This window comes from Somniosus microcephalus, chromosome 6 (genome assembly GCF_052327205.1).
Source record: "Somniosus microcephalus isolate GS21.2 chromosome 6, FLI_Smic_1.0, whole genome shotgun sequence".
NCBI classification, from domain to species: domain Eukaryota; kingdom Metazoa; phylum Chordata; class Chondrichthyes; order Squaliformes; family Somniosidae; genus Somniosus; species Somniosus microcephalus.
The window spans coordinates 278,581,926-278,593,801 of NC_140992.1; the positions used below are offsets into that span (position 1 = coordinate 278,581,926).

An 11,876-nucleotide genomic window follows, 5' to 3' on the forward strand; every position below is an offset into this window, starting at 1 on the left:
GGCTAAAGTAAACATTGGTCCCTTAGAAGATGAGACTGGGGAATTTATAATGGGGAACGGGGAAACGGCAGAGACTCTGAACAAAAATTTTGTATCTGTCTTCACGGTAGAAGATACTAACAACATCCCAATAATGGATAATCAAGGGGCCACAGGGAGGGGGGAACTAAAGACAATCACTATCACTAGGGAAATAGTACTTTGTAAAATAATGGGACTAAAAGATGACAAGTCCCCGGGACCAGATGGCCTGCAACCCAGGGTCTTAAAAGAAGTGGCTGCAGAGATAGTGGATGCATTGGTTGCAATCTACCAAAATTCCCTGGACTCTGGAGAGGTCCCAGCGGATTGGAAAACCGCAAATGTAACACCCCTATTTAAGAAAGGAGGGAGACAGAAAGTAGGAAAGTATAGACCAGTTAGCCTAACATCTGTCATTGGAAAAATGCTGGAGTCCTTCATTAAGGAAGCAGTAGCAGGGCATTTGGAAAATCATAATGCAGTCAAGCAGAGTCAGCATGGTTTTATGAAAGGGAAATCATGTTTAACAAACTTGCTGGAGTTCTTTGAGGAGGTAACCAGCAGGGTGGCCAAAGGTGAACCAGTGGATGTGGTGTATTTGGATTTCCAGAAGGCATTCGATAAGGTACCACATAAAAGGTTACTGCACAAGATAAGAGCTCACGGAATTGGGGGTAATATATTAGCATGGATAGAGAATTGGCTAACTAACAGAAACTTGCCATAGAGGGAGTGCAATGAAGGTTCACGAGATTGATTCCTGGGATCGCAGGACTGTCGTATGAGAAGGGATTGAGTAAACTAGGCCTGTATTCTCTTGAATTCAGAAGAATGAGAGGGGATCTCATTGAAGCATACAAAATTATTACAGGGCTTGATAGGGTGGATGCTGGGAGAATGTTTCCCTTGGCTGGGGAGTCTAGAACCAGGGGCCACAGCCTCAAGATAAAGGGTAGGCCATTCAGGACTGAGATGAGAAGAAATTTCTTCACACAGAGGGTGGTGAATCTTTGGAATTCTCTACCCCAGAGGGCTGTGGAGGCTCAGTCATTGGCTATATTCAAAACAGAAGTCGATAGATTTCTGACTAGTAAAGGCATTAAGGGATATGGCGATAGGGCCGGTGAATGGAGTTGAGGCAGAAGATCAGCCATGATCTCATTGAATGGGGGCGCAGGCTCGAAGGGCCGAATGGCCGAATCCTGCTCCTATTTCTTATGTTCTTAAAGCAGAGTCGGGATAAATGGGTCATTTTCCGGTTGGCAAACGGTAACTAATGGGGTGCCACAGGGATTGCTGCTGGGGCCTCAACTATTTACAATCTACATTAATGACTGGGATGAAGGGACCGAGTGTAATGTAGCCAAGTTTGCGGATGATACAAAGATGGGTGGGAAAGCAAGTTGTGCAGAGGACTCAAAGAACCTGGAAAGGGATATAGACAGGCTAAGTGAGTGGGCAAACATTTGGCAGATGGAGTATAATGTGGGAAAGTGCGAGGTTATACACTTTGGCACGAAAAATAAAAAAACAAATTATTATTTAAATGGAGAGAGATTACAAAATGCTACAGTTCCGAGGGACCTGGGGGTCCTTGTGCATGAAACACAAAATGTTAGCATGCAGGTACAGCAAGTAATCAAAAAGGCAAATGGAATGTTGGCCTTTATTTCAAAGGGGTTGGAGTATAAAAGCAGGGAAGTCCTGCTACAACTGTACAGGGTATTGGTGAGATCACACCTGGAGTACTGCGTACAGTTTTGGTCTCCTTATTTAAGGAAGGATATACTTGCATTGGAGGCAGTTCAGAGACGATTCATGAGGTTAATTCCAGAGATGAGGGGTTTGACTTATGAGGAAAGGTTGAGCAGGCTGGGCCTATACTCATTGGAGTTTAGAAGAATGAGAGGTGATCTTATCGAAACATATAAGATACTGAGGGGGCTCGACAGGGTAGATGCAGAGAGGATGTTTCCCCTCGTGGGGAAATCTAGAACTCGGGGGCACAGTTTTAGAATAAAGGTCACCCTTTTAGAACTGAGATGAGGAGGAATTTCTTCTCTCAGAGGGTCGTAAATCTGTGGAATTCTCTGCCCCAGAGAGCTGTGGAGGCTGGGTCATTAAATACATTTAAGGTGGAGATAGACAGATTTTTGCAAGATAAGGGAGTGAAAGGTTATGGGGAGCGGGCTGGGAAGTGGCTTTGAGCCCAGGATCAGCCATGATCTTATTGAATGGCGGAGCAGGCTCGAGGGGCCAAGTGGCATATTCCTGCTTCCTATTTCTTATGTGATCTCCGCCCCAGCCAGAAACAGGTCCAGCTCTCGCTTGAAGGATTTCAGCGAATCAGCATCCACCACATGAGACGGGGGCCTTGTGGGGCATTGGTTTAAAGTTTGCTGATTAATGGTCTTCTGGTCTTCAGCATATTGAGCAACTAGCATTGTGACTTCAGATGGGAAGCCACTGTAGGCCTGAATAGGCAAAATGTATCAGATTTGCTATTTGCCAATTTATATTGTATCCCCAATATTTCTATTCAATCCTCAGGCAGGATCTGTGTATCAGTTTCACTCAGCATGGATTGTTCTGGATGGAAACGCAGATTACAGGTTACATGTGTTCTCAGCATCATCATCGCCCTCTCTTGCCCAGTTACCCACGGGGCTAATATACTGGTTGTACCAGTTGATGGAAGCCACTGGATCAACATGAGAGTTCTAATAGAAGAACTGAGGTTTCACAGACACAACATTACTGTACTTCATTCCTCAACATCTTGGTATATCAAAGAGGAGCTTGATCTATATCAATCCATTGTGGTTCAACTACAGGGAAACAAAGGGACGGTTGAAGATACAGGTGCCATACAGAGTTTGATACAAAAGTCACTGGCAATCTCCAAGAATGGCCTCATCACACCGTGGTCGTTTATCCAGCTCGAGTTTGAGCTAACATTGTTCTTGCACGATGGCAATCTTTGGGCCAAACAATTCATCACTACACTTTTTGAAAACAAAGAATTGTTAAACCAACTTGCAGATGCCAACTTTGACTTAATCCTTGCAGATCCAGCTTTATGTGCCGGTCCAATGCTCGCTTATCATTTAGATGTCCCGTTGGTGTACAATGTTCGATGGGTCCTTACTGGAGAAGCTCATTTCCTTGCTGCCCCATCTCCACCTTCCTATATCCCAGTCTTCAAATCACAATTAACAGACAAAATGAGTTTTCTCCAAAGAATTCAAAATGTTATGCAAAATCTTCTTCAGTTAAGTATTTCGGAATTTCTGGTTTACCCCCTGTACAATGAACTGTGCCATCGATATCTGGGCAGAGACACAGATATTAGGACCGTTCTCTTAAGGGCAGACGTGTGGTTGATGAGAGTAGACTTTACATTTGAATTCCCGAGACCCATCATGCCAAATTTTGTGTATGTTGGAGGATTCCAGTGTCAACCACCCAAGCTGCTCGCTGCACAGCTCCGAGAGTTTGTCCAAAGCTCGGGGAAGCACGGGATTGTTGTAATGTCACTGGGAACCCTGGTCAAGTCTTTGCCACTGGATATTACAATGAAAATTGCTGAAGCCTTTGCTCAGATACCCCAGAAAGTCATCTGGAGACACGATGGAGACATCCCCCCCAATATAGGGAATAACACACTACTAGCAAAATGGATCCCTCAGAATGACCTACTCGGGCACCCCAAGACTCGAGCCTTCATTTCCCATGGTGGCACCAATGGAGTGTATGAAGCCATCTATCATGGGGTGCCAGTAGTTGGCCTACCGTTGTTTTATGACCAATTTGACAACTTAGTTAGACTCGAAAGCAGAGGAGCAGCAAAAGTGGTGGATGTCGCCTCTCTGCAGCCATCAGATCTACTGCGGACCCTCAACGAGGTCATAAACAACCCGACGTATCGGGAAAACATGCAGAAGCTCTCTGCTCTCCACAGGGACCAGCCAGAGTCTCCGATGGACAGAGCCATTTTCTGGATCGAGTACACCGCACGGCACAAAGGCGCGGCACATTTACGCTCTGAATTTTACAAACTTCCCTGGTACGCTTATTACTCTGTAGATGTGATGATCTTCTTGCTGTTCGTGTCACTAACGATTATGATGCTGATAGTTCTAATATTGAAGAAGCTTTGTGACATCGTACTGAAGAAAAAAGAAAAAGTTCTGTAAGATTGGTGTATTTTTGGAGGGGGGAGAGCGGGTGAGTGTTGTGTATGTACCTTTAAGAGAAGAACTGATTCTATACTGCAGTACCGGCAGTGACCACCCCTGTATATAAAGCCATAGCAGGCTTCTGTATTTCAGTCTTGAATTACTCCCTGTTCAGTAAATACCTGTTTTATTGTTCTCCTGCAGTCTCAGTATTATTGATCCTCGGACACTACAGTGAGTTCTTTGAATTTAATAATAAAGTTTGAACACTTCATAGGGATGAGCCCATGTTGCTGATGTTACTGGTTTCTAGCTGATTTTACTAGGGTTTAGGAATCAAGGACATGCCAGCACAGAAGAAACCAGCTGGCCTATGGTCCCTGTGCTGGAGCCTCTCTACTGCAGTCCCAACACCCTGCCTTGTTCCTGTATCATTTTATATTCTTTCTTTTCAAATATGCATCTGATTCTTTTATAAACTGACAGATCCACTGTGCGCTTCCAGTGATATCTGTGTGCAGCAGTACCATTCCTGCATTCCCCCACACAGTCACCAGGGGAGCTCTTGATATTTTTGTTAGACCCAGTCACCGTTTATAAAATTTATACACAGACACACACCTCCCGTAAAGTCCAATGTCAAAACACATCTGCTTTAGAAAGTTACAGGACACTTGGGAAAGGACTGACCCACTCCATTATCCAACGAATCAGGTGACCGTTACAATTCAACAACACAAGTACAATTATAAACCCATCATTGGGGACACAGAAACAAGAGAATACACACGGAAATTAAATATTACCAGTACACACTTAACAGGGAGCACAGCATGGACTGAATGGTGCTCACCCGGGGTGCCCACTAGGGGTGACTAGCTTTCACTGTCTGGGCTCAAACATGAAGAATAGTCACTTTAGGATGAGAAACTGGAGGGCAGCTGTGGAACAGTACCCCAGTGCGAGTCAGTGCCTTCAGCAGAGGGGGGCATGGCACTGAATTGTACCCCAGTGCGAATCAGTGCCTTCAGCAGAGGGGGGCATGGCACTGAATTGTACCCCAGTGAGAGTCAGTGCCTTCAGCAGAGGAGGGCATGGCATTGAATTGTACCCCAGTGAGAGTCAGTGCCTTCAGCAGAGGAGGGCATGGCATTGAATTGTACCCCAGTGAGAGTCAGTGCCTTCAGCAGAGGGGGGCATGGCACTGAATTGTACCCCAGTGCGAGTCAGTGCCTTCAGCAGAGGAGGGCATGGCATTGAATTGTACCCCAGTGAGAGTCAGTGCCTTCAGCAGAGGGGGGCATGGCACTGAATTGTACCTCAGTGCGAGTCAGTGCCTTCAGCAGAGGAGGGCATGGCATTGAATTGTACCCCAGTGAGAGTCAGTGCCTTCAGCAGAGGGGGGCATGGCACTGAATTGTACCCCAGTGAGAGTCAGTGCCTTCAGCAGAGGGGGGCATGGCACTGAATTGTACCCCAGTGAGAGTCAGTGCCTTCAGCAGAGGGGGGCATGGCACTGAATTATACCCCAGTGAGAGTCAGTGCCTTCAGCAGAGGGGGGCATGGCACTGAATTGTACCCCAGTGAGAGTCAGTGCCTTCAGCAGAGGGGGGCATGGCACTGAATTGTACCCCAGTGAGAGTCAGTGCCTTCAGCAGAGGGGGGCATGGCACTGAATTGTACCCCAGTGCGAGTCAGTGCCTTCAGCAGAGGGGGGCATGGCACTGAATTGTACCCCAGTGCGAGTCAGTGCCTTCAGCAGAGGGGGGCATGGCATTGAATTGTACCCCAGTGAGAGTCAGTGCCTTCAGCAGAGGGGGGCATGGCACTGAATTGTACCCCAGTGAGAGTCAGTGCCTTCAGCAGAGGGGGGCATGGCACTGAATTGTACCCCAGTGAGAGTCAGTGCCTTCAGCAGAGGGGGGCATGGCACTGAATTGTACCCCAGTGAGAGTCAGTGCCTTCAGCAGAGGGGGGCATGGCATTGAATTGTACCCCAGTGAGAGTCAGTGCCTTCAGCAGAGGGGGGCATGGCACTGAATTGTACCCCAGTGAGAGTCAGTGCCTTCAGCAGAGGGGGGCATGGCACTGAATTGTACCCCAGTGAGAGTCAGTGTCTTCAGCAGAGGGGGGCATGGCGCTGAATTGTACCCCAGTGAGAGTCAGTGCCTTCAGCAGAGGGGGGCATGGCATTGAATTGTACCCCAGTGAGAGTCAGTGTCTTCAGCAGAGGGAGGCATGGCGCTGAATTGTACCCCAGTGAGAGTCAGTGCCTTCAGCAGAGGGGGGCATGGCATTGAATTGTACCCCAGTGAGAGTCAGTGCCTTCAGCAGAGGGGGGCATGGCATTGAATTGTACCCCAGTGCGAGTCAGTGCCTTCAGCAGAGGAGGGCATGGCACTGAATTGTACCCCAGTGCGAGTCAGTGCCTTCAGCAGAGGGGGGCATGGCATTGAATTGTACCCCAGTGAGAGTCAGTGCCTTCAGCAGAGGGGGGCATGGCATTGAATTGTACCCCAGTGAGAGTCAGTGCCTTCAGCAGAGGGGGGCATGGCACTGAATTATACCCCAGTGAGAGTCAGTGCCTTCAGCAGAGGAGGGCATGGCATTGAATTGTACCCCAGTGAGAGTCAGTGCCTTCAGCAGAGGGGGGCATGGCACTGAATTGTACCCCAGTGAGAGTCAGTGCCTTCAGCAGAGGGGGGCATGGCACTGAATTGTACCCCAGTGAGAGTCAGTGCCTTCAGCAGAGGGGGGCATGGCACTGAATTGTACCCCAGTGCGAGTCAGTGCCTTCAGCAGAGGGGGGCATGGCATTGAATTGTACCCCAGTGAGAGTCAGTGCCTTCAGCAGAGGGGGGCATGGCACTGAATTATACCCCAGTGAGAGTCAGTGCCTTCAGCAGAGGGGGGCATGGCACTGAATTGTACCCCAGTGAGAGTCAGTGCCTTCAGCAGAGGGGGGCATGGCACTGAATTGTACCCCAGTGAGAGTCAGTGCCTTCAGCAGAGGGGGGCATGGCACTGAATTGTACCTCAGTGCGAGTCAGTGCCTTCAGCAGAGGGGGGCATGGCACTGAATTGTACCCCAGTGAGAGTCAGTGCCTTCAGCAGAGGGGGGCATGGCATTGAATTATACCCCAGTGAGAGTCAGTGCCTTCAGCAGAGGGGGGCATGGCACTGAATTGTACCCCAGTGCGAGTCAGTGCCTTCAGCAGAGGGGGGCATGGCACTGAATTATACCCCAGTGAGAGTCAGTGCCTTCAGCAGAGGGGGGCATGGCACTGAATTATACCCCAGTGAGAGTCAGTGCCTTCAGCAGAGGGGGGCATGGCACTGAATTGTACCCCAGTGAGAGTCAGTGCCTTCAGCAGAGGGGGGCATGGCACTGAATTGTACCCCAGTGAGAGTCAGTGCCTTCAGCAGAGGGGGGCATGGCATTGAATTGTACCCCAGTGAGAGTCAGTGTCTTCAGCAGAGGGGGGCATGGCATTGAATTGTACCCCAGTGAGAGTCAGTGCCTTCAGCTGCTTCATCAATGACCTTCCCTTCATTATATGGTTAGAAGTGGGGTTGTTTGCTGATGATTGCACGGTGTTCAGCTTCATTCGCAATTCCTCAGCATGCGGCAAGTCCCGGACAACATCCGGGCTTGGGCTGATTAAGTGGCAGGTAACGTTCGCAACACACAAGTGCCAGGCAATGACTATCTCCAACAAGCGAGAGTCTAACCACCGCTCCTTGACATTTAATGACATTACCATCTTGGAATCCCCACCATCAACATCCCCGGGGTCACCATTGACCAGAAACTTAACTGGATCATCCACATAAATACTGTGGCTATAAGAGCAGGTCAGAGGCTGGGTATTCTGTGACGAGTGACTCACCTCCTGACTCCCTAAAGCCTTTCCACTATCTACAAGGCACAAGTCAGGAGTGTGATGGAATACTCTCCACTTGCCTGGATGAGTGCAGCTCCAACAACACTCAAGGTACTCAACACCAGGACAAAGCAGCCCGCTTGATCAGCAGCCCATTCACCACCTTAAACATTCACTCCCTCCACCACCGGTGTACCGTGGCTGCAGTGTGTACCATCTACAAGATGCACTGCAGCAACTCGCCAAGGCTTCTTCGGCAGCACCTCCCAAACCCGCGACCTCTTCCACCTAGAAGGACAAGGGCAGCAGGCGAATGGGAACACCACCACCTCCAACTTCCCTTCCAAGTCAACACAACATCCTGACTTAGAAGTATATCGCCGATCCTTCATCATCGCTGGGTCAAAATCCTGGAACTCCCTCCCTAACAGCACTGTGGGAGCACCTTCACCACACGGACTGCAACGGTTCAAGAAGGTGGCTCACCACCACCTTCTCGAGGGGCAATTAGGGATGGGAAAGAAATGCTGGCCTTGCCAGTGATGCCCACATCTCATGAATAAATAATTTTCAAATATGTCACTTTCCACTACAGCTAAGGCTCAGTCGCAGCATCGTGTCAACAGGTACCTAATCAGTTCTGGGCACCGCCTGACAACCAGAACCAGGTGACAATGTACAATCGATGAGAATGTCTTTCACCTGTTTATAGAGCTGACTGCATTAAGAAGGTCAGCCATTAGATACTGCGTGAAGAACTCAGAATAAGTTGAGCTCATCCACTTTCTGATAGTTATTCAAAATTGATGTCAGCCTTGGCTCAGTGGGCAGCAGCCTCGCCTCTATCAGAAGGTTGTGGGGTCAAGCCCCACTGTAGAGACTTGAGCACAAAATCCAGGCTGACACTCCAGTGCAGTACTGAGGGAATGCCGCACTGTCGGAGGGGCAGTACTGAGGGAGTGCCGCACTGTCGGAGGGGCAGTACTGAGGGAGCGCCGCACTGTCGGAGGGGCAGTACTGAGGGAGAGCCACACTGTCAGAGGGGCAGTACTGAGGGAGTGCCGCACTGTCGGAGGGGCAGTACTGAGGGAGTGCAGCACTGTTGGAGGGGCAGTACTGAGGGAGCGCCGCACTGTCGGAGGGGCAGTACTGAGGGAGCGCTGCACTGTTGGAGGTGCTGTCTTTCAGATGAGACATTAAACTGAGGCCCCATCTGCTCTCTCAGGTGGATATAAAAGATTTAACTATTTGAAGAAGAGCAGAGGAATTCTCCCCGATGTCCTGGTCAATATTTATCCTTCAACCATGGTCTCTAAAACAGATTATGTGGCAAGTTATCTCATTGCTGGTTGTGGGACCTCACTCTGCGCAAATTGGCTGTCACATTTCCCTAAATTATAACATTGATTATATTTGAAAAGTACTTTATTGGCTGTGAAGCACTTTGTGACATCCAGAGGTCGTGAAAAGTGGTGTAATCAAAGCAAATTTATTCTTTCTTCAAGTTGGAATTCCTGTTGTTGTGAGACTGGCAACAAGTAACACATGTTAATTGTAACACGCATTAATTGTAACAGGTTAATTGTAACGCATGTTAATTGTAACACATTAGTTGAAGCCCATGGGATTAAAGGGGCAAGGGCAGCATGCATACGACACTGTGATCTGTCCTGGGATGTGAGCTGGGATTGTTACACTGGGACAATGGCCAGGAATTTGCAGTTATAATGACAGCAAAATTGTCAGCATTCACCGTCATTACTGTATAAAACTAAAAGCAACTTCTGCCATCCACACTTGCGGAGTTAAACGCGGAAATCTGGAAGTTGCAGTCAGTGATACCCTGCTCCTCTATAGGGTGCGCTATTGCAGTCTTCGCAGATGCAATCAACACAGAATCAGTAGTTGGATGTGAACTTCACCTTTTTACACACTATTCTCGCTGTAAAAACCATTCAAAAAGTTAAGCCTTGTTGAATGAGCTGTAACTGAGTCAAAATGCATACTAAGTCATAATCTCTGGCCCTGAAAAACTAATTTTAGGAGTGTGAAGTTTCATTCCCTCCTTTCCATGATAAAAATTCCATAGATTTTTAAAATAATAAAAATTAATTTAATGCTGTCAGAAAATCCAAATATACTACATCCACCGGTTCCCCCTTATCTACCCTGCTAGTTACAAGTTCAAAAAACTCTAACAGAGATGTCAAACAATGATTTCCCTTTCTTAAATCCACATTGACTCTGCCCAATCCTATTATTATTTTCTAAGTGTCCTGTTACCATGTCCTTAATAATAGTTTCTAGCATTTTCTCTACCTCTGATGTCAAACTGATACCATTTAGTCCTAACTTTTCCAACCTCTTCTCAAAAACTGAAGTCCCTCATCCCTGGTAGCATCCTGGTAAACCTCCTCTGCACCCGTTCTAAGGCCTTTACATCTTTTCTGAAGTGTGATGCCCAGAATTGTCCACAATACTCCTGCTGAGGTCTAACCAGTGATTTATAAAGTTCTAACATGATCTTTTTGTTTTTATAGTCTATGCCTCTATTTCTAAACCCAAGTGACCCTTGTGCTTTTTTAACCCCCTTATCAACTTGCCCTCCCAGCTTTAAGGATTTGTGTATATGGACACCAAGGTCTCTCTGCTCATCTACACTTTTCAAAATTGTGCCATTTATAGTTTACTGTCTTTCCATACTAGTCCTCCCAAAGTGCATCACCTTCACACTTCTCCGCATTGAACTCCATCTGTCATGCTTCAGCCCATTTCACCATCCTGCCTGTCATCCTGAAGCCTACAACTATCATCAAGATCTACTACGTTGACAAGTTTTGTATCATCTGCAAACTTTATAATACTGCTCCCTACACCGCAGTCTAGATCGTTGAAAGAAGTTGACTAGAGTAATTGACCCAAAATTGACCCTTGGGGAACACCACTGCAAACCACCTCCCAGTCTGAAAAACATCCATCCACCAACACCCTCTGCTCCCTGTCATTGAGCCAATTCCTTATCCATACCGCCACTTTCCCCTTAATTCCATGAGCTTCCATCTTCTTAACAAGCCTCCTGTGTGGCACTTTGTCGAATACCTTCTGAAAGTCCATATATACAACATCTACTGCACTACCTTGATCAACCTTCTCTGTTACCTCATCAAGACTTCAATCAAGCTATTCAGACACGATTTACCTTTAACAAATCCATGCTGGCTCTCCTTGATTAACCCATGCCTTTCCAAATGAAAGTTTATTTTGTCCCTGATAATGGTTTCCAATATATTTCCCAGCACTGATGTTTGGCTGAGTTTCCTGGTTTATCCCTCTCCCCGTGCTTGAATAGTGGCCTAACATTAGCAGCCATCCTGCACTACTCCTGTATCTAATGAGGATTGAAAGATTGTGACCGATGCCTCTGCTATTTCTACCTTTGCTTCTTTCACCAACCTAGGATGCATTCCATCTGGTGACTTACCAACTTTCAGTAATTCTAATCTTTTTAGTACGTTGTCTTTTTTGTTTTCCTTTTTGAATATAGGCAGCACATTAGCCTGTTTTCAATCAATGGGACCTTTCCAGTGTGTAGTGACTTCCTCATGATGATGATCAGTGCCTCACAAATCCCCTCCCTTGTCTCTCAGTGCTTGGGGATGAATAGCATCTGCCCCATGGATTTATTTGTTTTGAGCCCATTTAGCCTGTCTAGGATTCCCTCCTCATTTATGGTGAAGTCATTGATTGTACTTGGATAGTTTCTGTTTGAGAGGTACGGGCGGGAAAGTAGAGT

General features: G+C 47.4%; 1 protein-coding gene across 1 annotated transcript; it reads left to right on the forward strand.

The window, feature by feature from the left end:
* Positions 1 to 2,564: 2,564 nt before the first annotated feature.
* On the forward strand, positions 2,565 to 4,436 carry ugt5f1 (UDP glucuronosyltransferase 5 family, polypeptide F1). The gene has a single exon (XM_085989539.1). The coding sequence runs from the start codon at positions 2,601 to 2,603 to the stop codon at positions 4,215 to 4,217; it is 1,617 nt and encodes a 538-aa protein (XP_085845665.1). The 5' UTR covers positions 2,565 to 2,600; the 3' UTR covers positions 4,218 to 4,436.
* The last annotated feature ends 7,440 nt before the right edge of the window (positions 4,437 to 11,876 follow it).

What these genes read in the sequence shown, in the direction of transcription:
- ugt5f1 (XM_085989539.1), top strand. Translation starts at nt 2,601, where the DNA reads ATGGATTGTTCTGGATGGAAACGCAGATTACAGGTTACATGTGTTCTC.